The sequence below is a fragment of the Pongo pygmaeus genome, chromosome 15 (assembly GCF_028885625.2).
Source record: "Pongo pygmaeus isolate AG05252 chromosome 15, NHGRI_mPonPyg2-v2.0_pri, whole genome shotgun sequence".
In the NCBI taxonomy this organism is placed as follows: domain Eukaryota; kingdom Metazoa; phylum Chordata; class Mammalia; order Primates; family Hominidae; genus Pongo; species Pongo pygmaeus.
In genome coordinates, this window is record NC_072388.2 from 56,124,968 (window position 1) to 56,148,870 (window position 23,903).

Genomic DNA, 23,903 nt, shown 5'->3' on the forward strand with positions numbered 1-23,903 from the left:
GAGTTAAGTATTTCTTTTCCCCAAGGTTGGTAAAACCCCATTAATTTAGCTTCTAGTAAAATAGTTTCTCCTAAGAGCAGGCATTAATAAGAGTAACAGAATGTGCTGGTGTATTGAAATATATCAGAAATACATTTTGCAAATGATTACTTTTTCCATCCTCCAACTGGAAACCTGAGATTTTTCTCTGATATTCCTTGTGAGGACCTCATGGAGTTTTATAGGTAAAACTCACAAAAATGTGGATATGTCCTTATGACTGTGTTCCCTCTGGAATTTTTATCTCTCAGACTTGTCTACACTGAGCCTCCAGCAATTCATCAGTTGTAGTTTAGGTTCTCTTACCCTGGAACTGGTTCCTGCAGAGGTTTCTGCTCTGGTGTCATAATTTTCTGTATTTATTTTGTCTGTCTCTCCAATTTCCAAGACAATGATTTGTCCTGTGACCTCATTTCTCTGATGGATCCAAGAAAAGTTATTAATATTTCAGTTTCATCATGTTTTACTTGTTGTTAGGAGAGGGTAAGGAATTCTATGCTCTTTACATGCAAAACTCAAAACTGTAATTCTCAAGATTACTTTTTAATATTTGATTTAGTTTCATTTTTAAAATATATAAAACATTTATACAGTTTCAAAACCTGTACCTTATATGCTAAGCTTAGTCAAAACTTGAAGTAGCATATTCATACCACATAATCATTCATTCATTTATTCAACAGATATTTGTGAAATACCTGTGCTAGGCCAGTGCTGGGTCTATAATGTTGAACACACAGGACAGAAATCTTTATCCTCATGGAGATTGCATTTCAGTGGGATGTTTGGACACACAACTCTCTTGACAATCTCTGCAGGTCTCCCTTACTCCTTTCCTCCTGTACCTTTTTGCTTTTCTCCTCTTGTTCATGGACTTCTCTGTGAAGCAGAAGTTAAAATTGGTCTTGGGTGGTTAAGAAAAATGAAAACTACCTCCAGCTTCTTTTTCTAATTTCTCAATATCCACATTATGTTGGTCAAGTTACTTAATCTCTGAGGTTGATTCTTCACATATAAAAAGTAGGGGAAATTTTTAGAAATAGAAAAAATAACTACTACTTCAGAGAATTTTGAGAAGTAAATTACATACATGCCATGCCCTGTTATATGTGAGGGGTTGGTTCTAGGACTTACCCTCTGCTCCTACACAAACCAGAATCCCCATACAGTCAAGTCTCTTGGTTGGCCCCGTGGAAGGAGCTTATAGGAAAAATCAGCCCTCCAGATACTCTGGTTTTGTATCCTGCAAATACTGTATTTTCCATCTGCATTTGGTTGAAAAAAACTGTGTATAAGTGGACCCTTGCAGTTCAAACCTGTGTTGTTCAAGGGTCAACTGTGTATATATTTATATATATGACAAATATATATTACCCTTAAATCTCTGACCAGAGACAGTGAGTTTCTGTTTAGGGTTTCATGCAGCTGTGTTTCATCAAGGATTTCTGTTGTCTTACCATTTAAAAGACTAGGAAACTTTGGCAGAGAATCACCTATATTCAAAAATTGCTGGCTTTGACAATATTTTTCTTCTCCACATCTGTTGCAATCTCCCTATTCCTGGGCTTTGAGACTCCATGTAGTTTTGCTAATGTAGTTTTATTATCACAGTTATACCCCTCCACAAGTGATAGTTCTTTTAGGTCAGTCTTTATTAACCAGTTTGCATTTATCAGAAGACTTTCAGCTCATTTATATCTGTGCTAATATTTTAAATAAACTCTGCAGTGGGTTGATTTATCACCATAGAATCAGATGATCACAAAGGATTTCAGAAATCCTCTAGTCTTGCCCTTGCCCCACCCTAGTAGTTCTGTCATGACACCATCCTTGATATATGGAAAGTTATTTTAATATTTTCCAATATTTACAGGGAGGATTCTAGCCTACAGAGTAAAGTGAAAGAGATGCAGAGTAGCCCAACAGATTCTGCAGAGGAAATAGGAAAGGCAAAAAGATTAAAAATGGGAGTAAGGAAGGGAGAAAAAGTTGTGGGGATAGACTCTGCTATCAGAATTTAGTGGACAATATATCTTGTCCTGATATATTCACAACCTAGTCTGTAGAGGATCCCCATGTAATAACTGGGTATGGCTTTTGGTGCCTACCTCCAATTACTCTATTAGTAATTAGGCATTATTTTGAAGACTCAGTGTGCATTTTATAGCCTATATTTCAGACCCCCTGTAAAACATTAAGTCAGGAAATATGTCATAAGCTAGATAACAGGAACTTTGCAAATAATAATGGAAAAATTTGAAGCCAGCTCAGAACTAGACAAGTCAGGGCCAGATTTACCAAAGTGTTTTCTGAGAAAGGGTAATAATGAATGCCTGGCATCTGACTCAAACCCCAGGAAAGAAAGCAGGCAGGGAAAGAAATGCTAGAGTAGGGGAGAGAACTAGAAGCAGAAATGTTAGAGAAAATGTATTCACCGTTCCCAAATTTTTGTGATCAATTTTATTATTATTATTTTTTAAAACCTAGAAGTACATATAATGAGAATGATCAGCAGAGGGCCTTCAAATGAATATGAATGCTGTTAAATATTTCATGTAGGATCTTTGAGCTTTTGGTTTTCTTTCATAAATATACATATACATATATACATATAAATATATATATATACACACATATATATAAAGTACTTTGAGTTGCTGTTTTACCTATAGTTTTTTTTTAAGAAAAAAGAAAAAATTTACATCCTATTGGAAAATACTTGCAAAAGGCTACAGAACTCAATCTATGTACTGGCATTGATATATAATTATTAGCAATATTTCATGGAGAACAAAATACTTCAGCAAAAAGTCAGTAGATGGCAAACTTCTACAACCCTTAGGTTGAAGAAGGCCTATAATATGTACTGGGGATTCTTGTTTCTTTTGGGGTATGAGTGGTGGTTGACTTATGTGTGTGTATGTGTGGTATGTTGCAAAACACACTGATTGAAAAATAAGTCCTTTTTCAAATAGCTATGAAGACATTTACCAATTAAGCTAAATAAGTATGCATTAAAATCAGCTGGTCAATCAATCTTTCTTGAAGATCACATGTAAGTGCCGTGGTTATCTCAGTCGCTGAGGAAGGGAGGTTGAAATAGAAGCTTCTTAAATTCCTCTTCAGTCCTAGTAATCTGTGATTTGAGGTGTTCCGTCTTGATCCTGAGTCTTACTTTTCCTTAATAAGCCTCCCTATGTATTATGAACTGGAAGTAGATTTAGAAGGTTCCCAACTTTACACTGGTGGGGTAATGCTTGAATTTTATTTTTGGAAGAAATTTTTTAGGGAAAATGTTGAAGGATAACAGGAACATTTGAGTAAGTTCATTGGAGCACAAATAATATAATACTGTAAAGTCACCTTCTGTGTCTTTACTGAAAACCTAGATTTGATGTTGACATCTTTTTTTTTTTTTTAATTCAAGGAATCCCAAAATGTAGAGTTTATGCTAATAAATTATCGGGCAAAATTATTTCTTCATTTATTCTCTTAGAAAGTAAAATACATTATCTCCAGAGCTAATAAGCGCTGTAAATGTTCTCCTCTCAAGCTCCTCCATCATTGTCACATTATTCTTGGATAGGACCGCACCATTACTGTGCTTCACACGTGTGATGTGTTAGAGAGGTAGCCGGTCCCTTAGCATCCATTTGGTAGTGGACATTGGTCTTTAGTCAGTGTCCTTGAATCCCTTCTTTGAGAAATGACCATTCCTAAATCCATGTGATTCTGGCCAGACTCAATCACGTGGTCCTGCCATCGCAAAGGGTGGGGATGTGACTCTTCATGGCTATCAGATTCCTTTTCAGGGATTTATTTTCATGCTGGGGGTTGGGGGCATGAAATTTATCTTTTATTTCTGTTCTTCCTAAATTGGAAGGATATATAACTTTGGCTGCTAATGACAATCATGCCTGTTATATGTTCTTAAGTTTATTTTATCTAGTATTAATATGCTCACTGAAGCTTTTTTTGGATTAGTGTTGGCATGTTATATCTTTTTCTGGTTTTTTCTTTTAACCTATTTGTGTTTTTACATTTAAATTGTGTTTCTTATAGATAGCATATAGCTGCTTCTTGCTCTTTTTTCCAGTTCAACCATCTCTGCATTTAAATTGTGTTGTTGACCATTTACATTTAATATGATTATTTATATAGTTGAGTTTTGTTTTATTTTGTTTTAAATTTTTTTATTTTAACAGAGAGAGAGTCTTACCATGTTGCCCAGGCTGATCTTGAACTCCTGGGTTCAAATGATCATCCTGCCTAGGCCTCCCAAAGTGCTAGGATTATAGGCTGAGCCATTGTGCCTGGCTGATACAGTTGGGTTTAAATCTGTCATCTTACTATTTGGGTTTATTTATTTATTTTTATCTCTTCTCTTTTTTCCACTCTCTTCCACTTTTTCTGCCTTTTTTTGGATTGAGTATTTTTTATGATTTGATTTTGTCTCCTCTTATTAGCTTATTAGTTATTAGCTATGCCTTTTTTTAAGTGGTTGCTATAGCATCTGTAGTATACTTTTTAAGTGTATTACAGTCTATGTTCAAGTAATATTATATCACTCATGAAAGAGACAACCTGCAGAATGGGAGAAAATATTTGCAAATATATATCAGATAAGGAGTTAATAGCCAAAATATATAAGGGACTCAATAAACTCAACAGCAAGAAAACCTGATTAAAAAATGAGAAAAGAACATGAGTAGGCATTTCTCAAAAGAAGACATATAAATTGCTAACAAGTATATGAAAAAATGCTCCGTATCACAAATCATCAGTGAAATGCAAATTAAAACTAAAATAAGATATTACCCTATACCTGTTAGAATGTTTATTATCAAAAAGACAAGAGATAACAAGTGCTGGCAAGGATCTGATGAAAAGGGAACACTTGCACACTATTGATGGGAATGTAAATTAGTATAGCCATTATGGAAAATAGTATGGCAGTTCCTCAAAAATTTAAAAATAGAACTACCTTATGATCCAGCAATGCTACTACTTGGGGTATATATCCAAAGTATATGAAATCAGTAAATCAGTATGTTGAAAAGATATCTGCACTCCCATGTTCACAGCAGGATTATTCACAGTAACCAAAATGCAGAATCAACCTAAGTGTTCATCAATGGATAGATGAATAAAGAAAATGTGGTTTATATACACGATGGAATACTATTGAATCTCAAAAATAAAGGAAATCCTGAAAAGGCATTATGTTATGTGAAATAAGCTAAGCACAGAGAGACAAACCCTGCGTGATCTCACTTATATGTGGAATCTAAAAAGGTTAAACTCCTAAAAGCATAGAGTAGAATGTTGGTAACCAGGGGCTGGGTGGAGGATGGGGGTTGAGGAGATGTTGGACAAAGGATAAAAAATTTCAGTTAGATAGGAGGAATAAGTTCAAGAGATCTATTGTACAACATGATGACTACAATTAATAACAATGTACTGCCTTCTTGAAGATTGCTGAGAGTAGGTTTTAAGTATTCTCACCACAAAAAATGATGTGAGGTAATAATGCATATGTTAATTAGCTTGATTCAGCAATTCCATGTTGTATACATATTTCAAAACATCATGTTGTGTACAATATATACATACATTTTTAATTTGTCTATTAAAAAATAAATTTTAAAAAGATTGCCCTAGCGATGTGTGGTATAAAAGTCTTATAACAATATACTTCCATTTCCCTCTTCCTGGCCTTTATGCTATTGACATACATGTTACTTCCACATATATATTATAAAACTCATAATAAATTGTTAGTTTGCTTTAAACAGTTAATTAGCTTTCACAGAGACTTAAAAAAGTATTTACCCACATATTTATTGTTTCTAGCGTGCTTTATTTTTTCTGATATCATTTTCATTCTGTCTAAAGAACTTTGTGTACATTACTTCTAATGCTGGTTGGCTGTTGATGAATTATTTTAGATTTTGTATGTTTAGAAAAGTCTTCACTTTGCCTTATTTACAAAACATACTTTCTCTACGTGTAAAATTCTAGGTCGATAGTTTTGTTTTTTTTTAGTACTTTAAGGATATTGCCCTATTGCCTTCTATCTTCAATTGTTTTGATGAAAAGCCTGCTATCATTATTCTCTTTGTTTTTCCATATATAATGTCGGTTTTCTAAAGGAGGGAATTATTAGATCAACTTTTCATGGTTTACTTCTTTCTTTCAAATTCTTGGAGATTTCCTCAGACAAGTTTGTCAGCTCATTAATTACTCCTTAGTTTATTTCCCCAAAAGGTAAAATTACTCCTGCAATCACCCATCTATCTCTTCATTTAAAACAATGGTAATTGAGTTTGTGTTGCATCTGGCATATGGCAGAAATATATGTTTTGCTATACCTTTTTTAAATCACTGAATATTACTAATTTTAAAAAATGTCATTACATGCTATAGTATTTAATTATTCTCCAATATAGTTCTTTAGGATTTTTATTTTATTCCTTGCATTTAACTCAGTAATTTATTTGGAGTCTGTTTTGCTAGCTGAGTGAGATAAAGTTTCTACTTTAAAATTATATTTTTCATTTTCAAAACATCTATTGGTTTTTTTTGACAGATACATTTGTTAAACTATTTATGGTTCTTCTAACTCAAATTATAATTTTATGCATGTAAAACTCTATTTTACAGTTAGTTATTCTTAGTTTTTTTTTTTTTTGGACGGCGTTTCACTCTTGTTGCCCAGGCTGGAGTGCAATGGCACCATCTCAGCTCCCCGCAACCTCCACCTCCCAGGTTCAAGCGATTCTCCTGCCTCAGCCTCCTGAGTAGCTGGGATTACAGGTGTGCACCACCACGCCTGGCTAATTTTGTATTTTTAGTAGAGACAGGGTTTTTCCATGTTGGTCAGGCCTGGTCTCAAACTCCAGACCTCAGGTGATCTGCCTGCCTTGGCTTCCCAAAGTGCTGGGATTAGAAGCGTGAGCCACCGCACCCGGCCAGTTATTCCTAGTATTAAGCTAACTTTTAGTTCTAGTTTTAATATCAAAAATTATTTTCATTAATTCATTTAAAATTATTTTCATTAATTCATTTAAAATTATTTTGTCTTATACATAGGCAATTCCTGCACATGATACAAAACTCAAAAGGCACAGAAGGATTTTGTATGAAAACAGTCTCCCTCCAACTTCTCTCCTGACTTCCCAGTTTTCCTCCTTGGAGCCAATCACTATTATCATTTTCTTATATATTCCTTTGGGGAAATTCTGTGTGTAAACAACCATATATGTCATATATTTTATAGATGATATAGATTATTTCTCTTTTCCTCTTTCTTTTATGCAAAAGTATATGCTATACCATATATATTCTCTGCAAGTTGTTGTTTTGCTCAAAAATATCTTTGCTCATCTGCATTGTTTTATTTTTTATAGCTGTATTGTATTCCATTGTATAGTTGTTTATTTAACCAGTTTCCTATTGATAGATATTAGGATTATTACCAATATTTTATGATTACAAAAAATACTGCAACACGTATCTTTGAATAAATGTCGTTTTGTTCATGTGGATATATCTGTAGGACAAATTCCAAAAGCAGAATTACTGGGGCAAAGAGTACTTGCCCTTAAAATTTTGATAGCTATTTCAAAATATTTTCCATAAAGGATTAACACATTTATGTAGTTCCAATAGGTAGGTCAAGTCCCCTCATCATTATTTCATTATTTCTTTCCATAATGTTTTTATTAATCTACCTGTATATGCTCCTAGATAAATTTGGAATTCTTTTTTTCAAGCTTCACCCTCTCTCCAGTCCCACTGGGAATTAATATCCTGCAAATATTCTAAATTTCAAAACCCAGGAACTAGTTTTTCTTTTCATTTATTTTAATATTTATTTGTCTTTCTTAACAATGTCTTGTAGTTTTCTTCACATAAGATTTATACATTTTTGTTAGGATCAGTCCTAAAAAGTTTATGTTCTTTGTTGTTATTATGTAGGATGTATTTTATGCTTTTTTTTTTTTTTTTTTGAGACAGGGTCTCACTCTGTCACCCAGGCTGGAGTGCAGTGGCCTGATCTTGGCTCACTGCAACCTCCACCTCCCGGGTTCAAGTGATTCTCCTGCCTCAGCCTCCCGAATAGCTGAGACTGCAGGTGCACGACACTACACCCAGCTAATTTTTTTTTTTTTTTTTAAGTAGAGATGGGGTTTCACCATGTTGGCCAGGCTGGTCTTGATCTCCTGACCTCGTGATCCACCCGCCTTGGCCTCCCAAAGTGCTAGTATTACAGGTGTGAGCCACCGCACCTGGCCATTTTATGGTTTTTCATATGACTGATTATTGTGGGCCATTTTTGTGCATCTTTTTGCTGTCTGATGCATTGGAAATTCAGACACATTTTCTCTGAGATGGCTACTTGATTTGTGGGCTTGTGTTCAGTCCAAACCTAAGTGCCCATCAGTGGATGAATGGATAAAGAAAATGTGATATATATACACAGTGGAATCTATTCAGCCATAAAAAGAAGAAAATACTTTCATTTTGCAGCAATATGTATAGGACTGGAAGACATTGTGTTAAGTGCAATAAGCCAGGCTCAGAAAGACAAATATTGCATGTTTTCACTCATATGTGGGAGTTTAAAAAGTTGATCTCATGGAGGCTGAGAGTAGAATGGCGGTTACCAGAGGCTAGGAAAGTGGGAGGGGGATGAAGAGAGGCTGGTTAATGGGTACAAAAATACAGTTAGATAGAAGAAACAAGTTCTAGTGTTTGATAGCACAGTAGGATGATTATTAGTTAACAATGATTTATTGTATATTTCAAAATAGCCAGAAGAGAAGATTTAGAATGATTGTGACACAAAGAAATAACAAATGTGTAAGCTGATGAATATCCCAGTTATCTTGATTTGACCACTGCACATTGCATGGATATATGAAAGTATCATGTGTACCCCATAAATATGTACAACTTTTATTTATCAGTAAAAAAGTTGAATCAACTTTATTGAGGTGCTATAGTATAGATATCCTATTATTTTTCAATCATCGCTATAGATTAACATTAATGTTACTTCAAATTTTATGCTGCTGTAATTAACTTGCAACCCTAGTTTCCAATAACAAAATTCAGGCTCTTGAGAGAGAAGAAGGCTTTTGCATTTTAAAACCTTCTCTTTAGGTATTAAGAGCCACAGCCTGGAAGTCTGAGAACACAGAGGACATAGTGTTTATGTTCTGAACATAGGGCAAAGAGGTGGCAAGATGATGACTCAGGAACAGACTTCCTACCACACCAAGAAGAAATAATTTCTTCTTGGGTTGGAAGAAACTGAGAGAAGAAAGCAAGAGAGCTTTGAAACTAATATGGAACCTGGCCTTTCCTTTGGTTCAAAGTCCGAGAGGAGGAGCATATCCTGATTCAGTAAGTTAGGTTTAGAGGACCATGCTGGAGCCATTGATTGGTTGCCGCCCATGCTATGAGTACAGTTAAATATTTTGACCATTACTCCTGCCCTTAGGAATATTTGTTGATCTAACAGCAGAAAAGCTTATGTCTCTGACTGCAAGCTGGACAGAAACATATGTTTTCAAGTGTCTTCTTTAAGAAAAAGTGTAGGCCAGGCATGATGACTCATGCTTGTAGTCCCAGCACTTTGGAAGGCTGAGGCAGGAGGATTGCTTGAGCCCAGGAGTTCAAGACTAGCTTGGGCAACATAGTGAGACCCCCATCTCTACCAAAAAAAAAAACAAGGAAAAAAGAATAAAAATTCTGAATATAAAATTGGAACTGAAAGCAAATATTATTATGAGAAAAAAATTTTAATTATAAATTTTACAAAGTTGACAAATACCACAAATGTCACAGAAAACAGAAAAACAATATAGTATTTCTATTAATTAACTGCCCGATGTACCACAGACTGACTAGCTTTTGGCATTACATATTTAAAACTTCATCTCCCCTCCACTACTTCCATACTTCCAGTGCCAGGTGCTGCAGGGTACGTTCATATTGCAACACAATCCCTGGTCTCACATCTCTGGATGAGTCAGTGGGCAGCTGGGGTGTGCTTCCAAGCCATTCCTTCATCACAATGCTTACAGATAACAACTACACATGGAAGGGACTGGGAATCATGTAATATATCCCACTATACCCCAACTGAGTATAGCCCCAATTGTACTTCCCTTTGGCCAGATTCTGAGACCTGCTGGTACTTTTCACATACTACCCAAGGGGAGGGAAGTGCGACAGAGGGGAAATTGGAGGGGAAAACATGACAGCCTTTATAAACCAAAATTTTTTATTTTTATTAGACTTTTTTTGGAGTAGTTTTGGTTTTATAGAAAATTTGAGACAAAGGTACAGAGATTTCCCAAGTATTCCTGCCCCCACGTATGTACAGCCTCCCCTGTTACCAACATCTCCCAGCAGAGTGGCATATTGGTTACAACTGATGAGCCTATGTTGACACCTAATGCTCACCCAAAGACCATAGTTTACATGAGGGCTCACTCTTGGTGTTGTGCGTTCTATGGGTTTTTGACAAATGTATAATGACATGTATCCACCATTGTAGTATCTTACAGAGTAGTTTCATTGCCCTAAAAATCCTCTGTGTTCCACCTATTCAACTCTTTCTCTCCCCTAATCCCTGGCAACCACTGATTTTTTTTGTTTTTTTTGAGACAGAGTCTTGCTGTGTCACCCAGGTTGGAGTGCAGTGACGTGATCCCAGCTCACTGCAAGCTCCGCCTCCCGGGTTCACGTGATTCTCCTGCCTCAGCCTCCAGAGTAGCTGGCACTACAGGTGCCCACCACCAGGCCTGGCTAATTTTTTTGTATTTTTAGTAGAGACGGGGTTTCCCCGTGTTAGCTGGGATGGTCTCCATCTCCTGACCTCGTGATCCACCCACGTTGGCCTCCCAAAGTGCTGGGATTACAGGCGTGAGCCACCACGCCGGCCACTTCTGCACATTTTACAAAAACATGTAACCAAGTTGTAGTAAGCTCTTGGCGCCCCCATCCATATCCCCACAGGCCTTAATTTGGCTTGGCTTTTACCAGCATCTGTATCTCTGAGCCTGAGAACTTCTCTCCGCAGATAGACCTGAGGATACATGGCATTTAAGCAGTACCAGAGAATTAATTCTTCTTCCCTGGTGCTCTGGCAGCCATCAACCAATGATTGACTAAAGGTGGTGTATCAGACCCCAGCATACTTCCTCTATAGATGAGATAACTTTGAGGCACAGAATTCCCCAAGAGGATTAAGCCTGGTACCCAGAATAGTAACTTCCTTGATTATGCCCCTTGATTGGCAGCTTTCCCTGTCTCACTTTACTCCCCTACTGGTATTTCGTGGCATTGGCTCCAACATAAACTGCTGCATTTCATCCTTGTCTGCTCCTGGAGAACTGTAATGAAAACTCATGTAAACGATTTGCTAGTGCTCCTCCCAGGGCAGAGGGCTGTGTGCACGAGGGGCCTTGAGGCTTAAGCTTCCTGAGCTTCATGGTACCTTGCCTCCACCTGTTTGCTACTTCAGGAGGGCAACATCTGTGGACTACAGCACAGTAATAATGGCAGCAAGACATGTTTTGGTAGAGAGTGCCTGAGATAGGCCCCCCATCTCCCCACCCCATGGGTTATGGAGAATATTTAAGAAGTTTCCAAGGCTTCCAAAGCAGAGTAGGGGGAGGGGAGCTGAGAATTGAGAGCCATGGGGATTTCTTAGCACAGCATGAGGCATGGACAGCCTACCTTAGGGACTGTATAGAAGATATAGTTGATTATTGAAGGATGAGTCACACCCTCTAGACCGAGGTGGTGACCACCTCAGCAGGAGAAAACCACTGGGCTTCTTCCTGAGCAATCATTACACAAGGCTAGTGCTGAGAGTATGGTGGGAAGTGACACCAGCCAGGGAAGTTGGGGTAGATGCTCAGGAGAGGAAGGCCAAGGCCCAAGATCATCAAGATGGGTATCGTTCAGTCGAGGCCAGCTTGGACAAAGGATGGCACCAATGAGCTATTCCCCACATGCCCCCAGGATAGCACCATAATCGAGGCCTGTGTGTCTTCCCCTAGACATGGATCCTGGCTGGGGAGGAAAAAGGGAGAGTGGGAGAGAATCCTGAGGGTGCACTTTAAGCCAGGAGTGACAAAAGTACCTTGGATTGCTAAGAGCACAGTTTTGAATAGTAATGGAAAGGGGAGCTTGAGACTTGGAGTTACAGAGAAAGAATATTCCAAGATAGTGTACCCTGAGACATCTCCCTTGTGATCGGTGAACTCACTATTTACCCTTGAGCGTTTGTCTTTGCACAGTGTTCTGTTGGATAAATTCTGAGAAGTGGTTTGCAAAAGCTGTTGATTTTAAAATATAGTTCTTTTATCCAACACCCATTTAATTCCATTATTAAATCAAAAAATGTTTCTGTTGATTCCCTTGGGTAGTCCAGCCATATAATTACTTCCTCTGCTAATTGTGATGCATTTATTTTCATGGTTCCATAGTTGTGTACTTCTGGCTTTTGTTCTATGTCTTGTTGAACTGATTAGACTTCTAGAACCTCTCTCACACACAAAATCTTATTTTATTCCTAATTTCAATGGTAATAACATTGTTTGGTAACTAGTGTGTATTGAGCAGTTATTATGTGTCAGGCATTGTTCTAAGCACTTTATGTGTATTATCTTATTTCATTGCCACAACACACTGTTAGGTAGGCATTATCCTTTTCCCCATTTTACAGTGAAGATGCTGGCCAGACAGGTGAAATAACTACCTAAGAGAGGGAGTGGCCAAGCTGGGCTGTGACCTCTGGCTCCAGAGCCTGGTGGGTCTTACTTCTAGCCAGTTGTGTCTGTAAATGCTTAATATCAACTTTCTGAAAAAAGCCCTGATCTGCAACATTCACTAATTTTTCTGGTGTAAATGTTCCCACCATGGCTGGCATGGCATCACTGAACACAGATTGGGAAGAGATCCTCATGGTTCCTTTTGAGAGCCGGTGCTGGCCACTCATGCCAATTCCAGCACACCACAGCCTCTGCTGTTGTGTCATGAGGCAAGGAGGTGGCTGCTGCTTAAGATATCCATTAGTTGAAGTTGTTTGATTTTAAGAAGCAGAAATCAGTTGGAGCTGGCCCAAGCAGAAAGTGCAATTTATGATAGGTACACAGTCTCAGAATGAAGGGCAGGGGGCAGCAGGGCCTTGGGCAGGACTGGGAATGAGGAACAGATGTACTGTGAGGCCTCAATGGGTCTCTGGTTCTTTGCTACAGGTCAGCATTCTCTGCATCTCTGGCCTACAGGGCAGAGCACTGCCACCCATGGCTCCTGAGCTTCCTCGCTGAGCTTCCTGCCACCAGCAGAAACCAAGGGCCTCTCTGATTGCTCAGTGGGTCCAGGGTCAGCCCCAGGTCAGCTAGCTATGGCCATGTGACTTTAGTGGGTCTGTTTGCCTTTGTTCATGATCATATTGGAGATATCAGTCTAGACCACAAGTATTCCTTTCTGACTCTAAAACTGTACTACACTTCAAACCCATCGTCATACCATGCTCCTCTGGGCTTCTCACATCTGGGCCCTGACCAGCTTTCTGACATCATCCCTGTTTGTCTCTCCTTTGGTCGCTCTGTCATTCTGGCCTTCTTGTTGGCTTGTGAACCTTATAAGCTCATTCTTGTCTCAGGACCTTTGCACCTGCTCTTCTGGTGTTTGGAAAGCCTGTTCCATGCATCTTCTCGTGGTTCACACCTTCCCTTCATTCACGGTTTTTTCCTCAGAGTCTTTCCCTGAGCATCCTGCCTCAAGCAGTTCACTCCATCCCTACCTACCCTGTTATCTGCTTTATTTTTCTTAGTCATGCTTAACATTACATGAAGTTGTATTATCTTGTACTCGACTATCTGCTCGTGATCTCCCCCACTGGGATGTAACCCATGGGTCCAGGGACTTTGTCTTGATGATGGCTATATTCTCAGCATCTGCAACAGTACTTGGCCTGTAGTAATACTCAAACCCACTCATTGAATGCATGATTAAATGATGCACGAATGAATGAATTGCAGACTTATTATAAAGTATATATCTTTAAAAAATCCTTAACTATTGACTTAGTTTCTAATTGTGTTATTGTGTATTCTGTACTTGAATGAAATAGCATTTCTCTTAAAATGAGATGTAATTCAGATTTTTAATGGTCTGACCTTCCTTAGCCTACCCTTTAGCATACTTTCTCCGAAGCCTTCCCTGCAGCAATCTAAATTGGTGAGGTTTTGCAGTAATATGTGGAAATAGGCTTTTATTGTTTATTCAAGGCAGAAAATAGTTGATGTTAATTATAATTTGATGATCATTATGTTTCTGTGGTAAAAAAGGGAGGGGCACAAAGAGCTGGGGTTCTATTTTCTGTTTTTAAAGGCTCTACATAAGCAGAAAACATTATCCATTTGTTCACAAGGCTATTTCATAGGTGACTCCTACAAAAGTTACGTTTAGTTAAACCCCAGTACAGTAACTCTGAATTATCATCAAAATAAGTATGTGGCGAAAAACAACACTCTGCCTGAAAAAAAATTGAGAAAAATATATTTCCAAAAGTATTCAAGGAAAAAAGATATTTCTCTTTCTCATGAAAAATTCAGAGCAAGAAGGAAAATATTATTTTCACAAGAGAAAGTATGCATTTAGTCCTAGACAAGCCTTTTTTCTTTCCAAAGCTGGAGAGATTTTCAGCTGACGAAAATTGACAACTTTACCTCTAGGCTGAATTTTATAGTTTTTATCAGCAACAGCTGTGTTTATGATGGCCGTACATTGCCCTGAACAAATTCGAGATTAAGTGTAGGATTGGTGTTCTCAGAAAATTACTTACAAAATGAACATTTCTCTTACTGTTTTGTGAAGCTCCAGGCTTAATGTCCTTAACTTTAAAAAAATGATCTCAGAAGTTCTTTCTTTTATAGCTAGAAGGTGATATAATCTGGTAAAATAGAATGTTCTTATTGCTAAAGCTGTAATTTTCAAACTTAGCTGTGTGATAGATTCACCTGGAAGCTTAAAAAAAAAAAACCTCAACCACCTAATGCCAGAGCTCTACTCCAACCCAATTAAATCAAAAGGTGGGACCCAGAAATCTTGACTGTTATTAGTTTTTGATCATTTGACAGGAGATTCTAACCTGTCGCCAGCATTGAGAACTGCTACCCTTGAGTCTTTGTCACAGTGTGCAACTGATCCACCCTGGATGGGGCTTTCCGGTGGGGATGCTCACCTATGCTGCCCCCAGGCCAAGGGTCTCCAACCCCTGGGCTGCAGACAGATGCTGGTCTGGTCCATTGCCTGTTAGGAACTGGGCCATATACAAGAGGTGAGTGGTGGACGATGGAGCATTACTGCCTGAGCTCCCCCTCCTGCCAGGTCAGCAGAGGCATTAGATTCTCATAGGAGTGTGAACCCTATTGTGAACTACACAGGCAAGGGATCTAAGCTGCATGCTCCTTATGAGAATCTAATGCCTGATGATCTGAGGTGGAACAGTTTCGTCCTGAAACCATCCCCCGTCTCACCCATCTGTGGAAAAATTGTCTTTCATAAAACTGGTCCCTGGTGCTGAAAGGTTGGGGACTGATTCCCTAGGCCAAATTCGGAAGACAGTTAAGGTTTCCTTTACTCTCTCATCTGCCTTTCTTCTGTGCTTTTATCCTCCCTTTGCCTGCAGTTCGGCTATCAGTTAAGCTATTCCTTGCTAAAAGATAATTCCACAAAGCTCTCACCCTTTCTAGTGTACTATTACCTCTTCCCCGCTTCTCCCAAAAGGAACCACACCATGTAATGCAAAACAAATACAGGGTGCTGTGTAATGTAATTGGTGAGTTGGAAGTAAAACTGAGGAAAGGAGGGAAGAGTCCTTGGCTTCTGTCCGGTCACTTTTGGTAAACAATAGTCTACTCCAAAGGGAAGTTCTGCTAGGTGACTCTGGCAACTTACTTAACCTTTCTGTGCCCCAATTTCCTCATCTTTAAGATGGGGATGATATTAATACTGACCTACAAAATCACTGTGAGGATTAAATAGGTAAAATATTTGAAGAGTACTGGCCCACAATAAATAGGCCATGCATGTTGGCAATTATTACTATAATTATTACTCCTTTAAAATCCTTGAATTCATAACTGCATTATAAGGAGTTCTACATGGAGCTGGCTAATAAACAGAGAAGGCATTAGGATGGATTTTCTTTTGAAGCTAACACACTCTGATAGTTTTGAAAAGTATTTTGAGCTATGTCATCCTTATTGGCATGTACACATAGTTCCTGTATCCCAAGGCAATGCTTAATTTTGGCCATTCATTTAGATGTATAAATGGCAACAGCTTTTGGAAGAAAAAGTCATTTTCTTTACTGTATAATCAACCTTGTCTATCCAAGACTCCTGGGAGATGATGGAAATGAGGGTGAGCAACTGCATAGCTGGAGAGAAACAAGTGTTTCTCTAATTGACTAGTAAACTCAACACATTCATTAGTTCAGAAACATTTAATGATAAACTCTTTGCCAGCTGTCATGCTAGGAAGCAGGAATACCATAGGAAGAAGGCATAGTTTATGCCCTCATGTAGCTCACAGTTCATTAAGCTTGTGGAAGTGGGTTTCGTGAAATTGAATTTCAAGTCACAGAACAGAATGGTGAAGACGTGCCTTTGGCTCCACTAATTTTAGTGTTCAAAGTTGTCCATCCCATTTTTTGTGTTTTAAGCCTTCCATATTGACCACAATAAGTGAGGACACCATGAACAGGTTGGATTTGTTTATCCTCTCAAGGATCTCATTTTTTCTAGAAGGCTGACTAGTCAAACAATGCATGCATTCTTTTGGTGGAAATATGCTTCTTACCTACCACAGAAAAAGTAAGAAGACTACTCACAAAGAACTGGGAATAGATATGGCCAGGGACAATCTAATAGCCTTCCGTCCTTGGAAGAAACATGAATTTTTATCGCCTGACATCTCAGGCTTGTTATCTTCTTAGTTTCTGATGTGAATGGATTGAATGTCAAATTGAAGTGGTGTTTTCCTCTATTTTTTTCTGATTTTGGGGGCTTCCCATATAAGGCATAAAAGGGTCTTTTTGTTTTGCTTTGTTTTAAAGCTTTACTAAATTCTTGGAAGATTCTGGGTTGCTTAAAATTATTTTTAGATTATGCTAAACATGGAGCTGCATTTTACACAAAAGTTCTTAAAAATTGTCCCAAAAGCTGACTTTTCTAAGTGGAATAACTTTAGAATTGAACATTTATAACATTCGTTTTATTTTTTAAGGAGCTCTAAAATCTACATCATAATCTAAGAAGTCTTAATTTTGAAATTTAATTCACAATGATCTTCTACACATGACATTATCTCACCTGTATCCTGTAGGCTCTCTGTTATGGTTAGCTCACTAGAAAGTGACCTAAGTGGGCTTAGTGTTTAATGCAGCGTTACTATGACTTTCCTTTAGAAACTCACTTTTATTTGTCTCCAGTCTACTTTTTCTTCTATTTGTTTTTGGTTTTTTGTTTTTTACTTTTGAGACAGTCTCATTCTGTCACCCAGGCTGGAGTGCAGTGGAGTGATCTTGGCTCATTGCAACCTCTCTCTCCTGGGTTCAAGCAATTCTCTTGCCTCAGCCTCCCCACCAAGTAGCTGGGATTACAGACGAACGCCACCATGCCTGGCTAATTTTTGTATTTTTAGTAGAGACAGCATCTCACCATGTTGGCCAGGCTGGTCTTGAGCTCTTGACCTCAAGTGATCTGCCCACCTCGGCCTCCCAAAGTGCTGGGATTACAGGTGTGAGCCACCACATCCAGCCCATCTATTTGTTTTATGTAATCTAATTTTCTTTTTTAAAAACATGGTGAGGTGGCAAGTCTCAAAGATGAACCCCAAAGGATCACACTTTGGCATTCATGCCCTTGTGTAGTCCTCTTTGGCATTAACTCCAAGCTGGCCTATGACTTTAACCAACAGAACATGGTGGCAGTGATGCAAAGTCAGTTCTATGACTAGCTTTTAAGAAGACTGGCAACTTCTGTTTCCTCCTCTTGGGACAATTGCTTTTGGGAGCCCTGGGCTCATATGAGAGAAATCTCTGCAGTGTCCTGCTGAAGAGATCATGTGCAGATGCTCTGAGACTATATGGATAGGGGGCAAGGTCCCCCTGTGTCAGTGTCCTAATGGGGCCTCTGGATGACTCCAGTCCTAGTAGTCCAAATGTAGTCCAATTTCAATGACATGAAAGATTTCAAAAGGAAACAGCAGAAGAACCACCTAGCTGAACTCAGCAACCCACAGGAAAGTGAGACAATAAAATGGCTCTTGGTTAGCCCCTGTGTTTTGAGGCATTTAGTTATGCAGCAGTAGTTAACAGCACATATGACTGACTTGTTAATCATAAGACTCTAAAGATATCATTTCTTTTTACCAAAGTGATTTGCTTTCCTCAAAGTAATTCATATATCAGTTTGGAAGATTTTGAGAGTAAAACAAGCTTTCAATGCACTCAGTATCTAGGTTAATGAATAGTATTCTTATTCTCGATCAAAAAACTCATCAAAAAGTGGGATTCTCTCTGTCCTGGTCCTCACCAGTGCTCGTGGCTTCTTCTCATCTTTCCCCAACTCATCTGAGTCAGAGCTGGAACTGTCCCAGAGAAGCTGTCCCTGGGCCTCTTGTTCATGAAGCCATGTTTCCATTTTGCCAATTTTCCGGGGACAGTAGTTATTCACTGCTTGATGCTTCAAAAATTCTGTATTCTTTGAATTTCCTACAAAAAAATTAAGTTTCTTTAATTTTTCCCTTAGCAATGATTTATTTGTTTATTAAGTGCCTAGCTTAATAAATAATCTGCTTGGTGGTTTTTCAAACTATATATACATAGTTTGAAAAATTATATATATATTATATATATGTATACATTTCAACTGGTGTCTCTGTAAGCATTAAACATTTTTTAGTTGTTATTTTTTAAATGATTTAAATCTTCCAAAAGTCACAATAATACAACACACACCTATATACCCTATCCATCAACATTTTGCCACAATACTTTTTCATCATATATATGTGTATATCTATCTATCTATGCATACTTTTCAGCTGAACCATTTGAAAATTAGTGGCAGAGTCACCTCCCCCCTAAATATGTCACTACAGATCTCTTAAGACCAAGGGCATTTTCTCTACATAACTACAATACAATTATTACACTTAAGAAATTTAACATTGATGTAATACTGTTTTCTAATATACGGTCTATATTCAAATATCCATGGTTGTCACAATAATGCCCATTATAACTACTTTTTATTTGCTGTTTGTGTTTTAATTTTTAGGTCCAGGATCCAATCTAGGATCATACATTGCATTTTATTTTCTCGTCTCAGTATCCTTTAATTCAAGAATACTCTTCTACCCTTTTCTTCTCTTTCTCTCTCCCACAATCTCTACACCCCATCACCGTTCCTCCTCGTTTTCCTCTTCTGTTTCCTCTTCCATCTTCATTGTCTTTTTCATTTTTCCTAATGTAATGCTGACATTTTAAAGAATCCAGGTCAATTATTTTGCAGAATGATCCTAAATTTCAGCTTACCTTATTATTTCCTTGTTATTAAGTTGAAGTTAAACATTTTGGGCAAGAATATTGCACAGGTGACATTGGGTAGTGTTTTTATTGAACATCTACTATGTGCTAGACACATAATATATACTTCTGACATTCACATCAACTCTGGCTTCATAGCAGAATCACCTGTTGCAGCCTTTTAGAAAGAGATGTCTAAACTGTACTCCAGACCCATAGTACTGGGAAGTTCAATGAGTCTGGCATTCTATTTTACTTTATATTTTTTATTAAAAGAGACAATTTATTTTTAGTTTGGGATTTTATTTATGTGCATATGTATTTACCTTAGCTTTTTATTTAAGCAGTTCCCAGCATTCTTTATAAGGCACTCCAGAAAGCAACAGGAGCTTTGTTCAAGGAAAGCTGGCTTTTAAGAAAACAAAATCTTCCCAACCACTTTGGAGCTGAAGCAAAAATCCTAGGTCAAAGCCCAGAGTTTCCCACTAGACTGGTTGAAATGACCATAACTTTTTGGATGTCATCTTAATGATAATTGTTTATTAAATCTTTTGGCATAGTTTATGTAAGCCCTTGATATCTGAAGTTGTGTACTATTATATAAGAAAATCAAGTATTTCTTTTTACCTTGTGCACCATATTTTTTAAAACTACTTTATTGAACTATGATTGACATACAAAAGCTACACATATTTAATGTATACAGCCTGGTGAGTTGGAAACAAGCATTTTAATGTGAGAATTCATGCCTTGTGATTTGTTGGGCCTCCGTGAGAGGCTACCAGTTTTTCCCCTTGAATACTATTATAATGATTGTTGTTGTAGATAGCACTGGCAGATAACTATCTTAATTAATGTCTGCAGCCCTGATCTCTCTCCTAAGCTACAAAGGACGTTTTTGTAAAACTGGACACCTCCACTTTGATATCTACTTGGCAATAATGCAGCCCTACCTTCTCTTTCTCTCACAAACCTGCTTCTGCTCCTGGCTACCCTAATTCAGCAAACGGTACTACCTTTACCCCATTGTCTGCCTAATTCTTCAAGAGAAACCCAGGAATCTACCTGGCCTCCTTACCCTCTCCATGTACTCACATCTAACCTATCACCTGATAATTCTGATCATTCTGTCTCCTAAAGATCTCATATCTGGCTGCTTCTCTCCATCCTGATCGTGACCTCACTATCCTGGTCTCAACATCATCTCTCACTTGTGCTTTTGCTGTGTCCTTATAATTGGTCTTCCTTCATCCTTTTACTTTCCCCTCCCACGCATTCTCCACAGTGTAGACAGAGTGACATTTAAAAATATGAACCTGCTTATGCCACTCTCCTGCCTTATCAGTGGCTTCCCATTGATCTTAAGATAGAGTTTAAAATTCTTATCTGACATGGCTTACAAGACCCTGTGTGATTTGGCCCTGCCCATGTCTCCAGAACCATCTCCAGTTACTCTCTGAATCTCTCATTCACCTAGAGTCCATCGTGTTCCTTCCCACTGCAGGACTTTTGCACATGCTGTGGTTGATTACCATTTTCAACATTCCAGCACCCATGGTCCTCACACCTACATGCCCTCCTCCCCACTTCATCCAGCTACTTCTTATCTCGGTTTAAATGTCCCTTCCTCATGGAAACTTTCCCAGGAACCTCATGGAAACTTTCCCAGTCGTTTCCTCATGGAAACGACTCCACAGATACCAGGTCTACATGTTATAGTCTTGTTAAACATCTCTTTGTTAAAACCAGGAACCATATCTGCCTGGCTCATCACCATACAATGAAACGACCACACAATGCCTGGCACTTGGTGTGTGCTAAATAAATATTTGGTGAACAAATAGATGAATAAATGAATAAACAAACGAGCAATCAGAGAATTTTGGGAGATGGGAAGTATTGGTAACTAGGACCTAAAAAAGGCCCCATTCATTGGGGCTCAGGAATATCAATCATCTCTGCTCTGCAAATTAGTCAAGAACTACCAGAGGCACCATTCAGACTGGGAACAGGAATTTTCTAGAACATCCAGCTATCGGCAGGAGCTCTGAAACAGAAGGGGAATGTTTGTTTGTGGTGGGATCTAGTGAAATATTAATGATAGCCTAAGTCCCACAACACCCTTGATGTTATGAAAATTCAGGTCTAATGTTAGTGTATGAGACAAAATTCAAATATTCAGTTTCATCCTTGAAAATCAATCCTTTGTCACTCATAAAGTATTACATACATAGTTTTGTGTATACAGCATTAAAATTTGAGAGCTTCTGAGCTAGGTTTCTTATTACTTGTTACAGTTTTATAAATCCTTGTTTAATTCTCTGTGGTTTATAGACTTTAAAAAATAAAAACACAGTCTTTAAAAACCTAAATGGGTTTCGGGTGAGCAGAGTAAAGGAAAGTGTATCCCACTCCAAAATTAATTTAGGGAGAGAGGAAAGCAACAGCTGTCAGTGGGAAAAATAGGAAGTGATTTAGGTAGTAGAAGAATCACGTAAAGCATGAAAACTGTTTGATGGTTGTGCATTTTATAATATGTGTTTCAGAAAAATGTATCACTACTATATCAAACCCAGAATTTCACATACAGAGCTATATTAAAAAATAAAACAAAACGAGATTCTATATAGAAAGAGTGCAGGTGGCCAGAAAAGACCAGAATTTTGAAGCTGTCATTCAAATAATGGATTCAAAGTGACACACCCCTGAAGCATATGACTGTTTTCACTATAAGACATCAATTCTGGCCAGGCGCGGTGGCTCATGCCTGTAATCGGATCATGAGGTCAGGAGTTCGAAACCAGCTTGGCCAACATGGTGAAACCCCATCTCTACTACAAATACAAAAGTTAGCTGGGCGTGGTGGCAGGCACCTGTAATCCCAGCTACTCGGGAGGCTGAGGCAGGAGAATCATTTGAACTTGGGAGGCGAAGGTTGCGGTGAGCCGAGATCATGCCATTGTACTCCAGCCTGGGTAACAAGAGTGAAACTCTGTCTTAAAAAAAAAAAAAAAAGACATCAATTCTATCCTTCTTCAGTTTTGTCTATATTCCCGTACATTTGTATGGCATTTTACTTCTTTTTTTTTTTTTTTTTTGAGACAGAGTCTGTCTCTGTCGACCAGGTTGGAGTGCAGTGGTGTGATCTCGGCTTACTGCAACCTCTGCCTCTCAGGTTCAAGTAATTCTCGTGCCTCAGCTTCCCCAGTAGTTGGGATTACAGGCATGTGCCACCACTCCTTGCTAATTTTTTGTATTTTTACTAGAGATGGGGTTTTGCCATGTTGGCCAGGCTGGTCTCGAACTCCTGACCTCAAGTGATCCACCCTCCTCAGCCTCCCAAAGTGCTGGGATTACAGGCATGAGCTATGGCCTGTAAAGTGCCTGGCCACACTTTACATTTTATGTGTGCTTTTATACATGTTAATTTTTACATAAACTTTACATTGTATGCAATACTTTATTCCCATTTCATAGATGTGGAAACTGAGGTTCCTGGAGGTTAAATAACTAGAATTTAGCTATATTCTTTCTCTCTCTAGAATAAAATTATATAGAAAAATATACAGTTAATATTTATTGAGAGGCTATCATGTGTCAGGTACTATTCTACGAACAAGAAAAGGTCCCTGCCTTCATGGAGCTTCCATTTAGTAGATGCACTACTGGGACTCAGGGAAGGGCTTTGAGGTCAGTTCCAGTGCTCTTCCCACCCTCTGTGTTCATTCATGTCACAGCTTCAGCAAAGGGTAAGAGCCACAGAAACACATTAAATCTCATTGACTTGTACAACAAAAAGGGTGACATTCACTATGTGTATGTTATATATAATTTGTGTCATATGATTGTATATGTAATTTATTATAGGAATGTATGTAAAATACATGTAAAGCATGGGAGATTTCATTTTAAAGATGCAGTAGAAAGCAGCGACTGACTTTTATCTCACAAGACAGTCACAACCCTCATTTCACCTTTCAACAGGAGAACAAGAACGGGCCAGTATGTCATTAAGAGGAGACTGCTACAGAGGGACCTTAATGACCAGACCCTGATAGTAGAATGCTTATGTAAGTGTAAGATCTTAGCTACACTCCATTTGTAGGAGAAAGCGAACTACTTTTAGAAGGCATGGAAAGAAATCAAAGATGCTCTCTGGGAATAAGTAAAAAGGAATCATCGCTAGGACAAATGCCGAGCACAGAGGTGAAGGGTGTCGGCTCAGGAGTCAGGTGCC

At 38.3% G+C, this 23,903-nt stretch overlaps 1 protein-coding gene across 5 annotated transcripts in view; it reads right to left on the reverse strand.

The window, feature by feature from the left end:
• Positions 1–706: 706 nt before the first annotated feature.
• The window catches only part of CCDC198 (coiled-coil domain containing 198), a 40,045-nt gene continuing 16,848 nt past the window's right edge, over positions 707–23,903 (reverse strand). The window contains exons 6-7 of one of the 5 annotated variants that reach the window (XM_054449734.2): positions 18,672–18,850; positions 850–918 (exon numbers count right to left, since the gene is read on the reverse strand). In XM_054449734.2, the coding sequence (XP_054305709.1) occupies positions 907–918; positions 18,672–18,850 (191 nt within the window). In that variant the 3' untranslated portion in view covers positions 850–906. Of the gene's footprint in view, positions 919–16,433; positions 18,851–23,903 lie in introns of those variants that run through there. The other 4 variants (XM_054449735.2, XM_054449736.2, XM_054449733.2 and 1 more) reach the window with 4 other exon arrangements.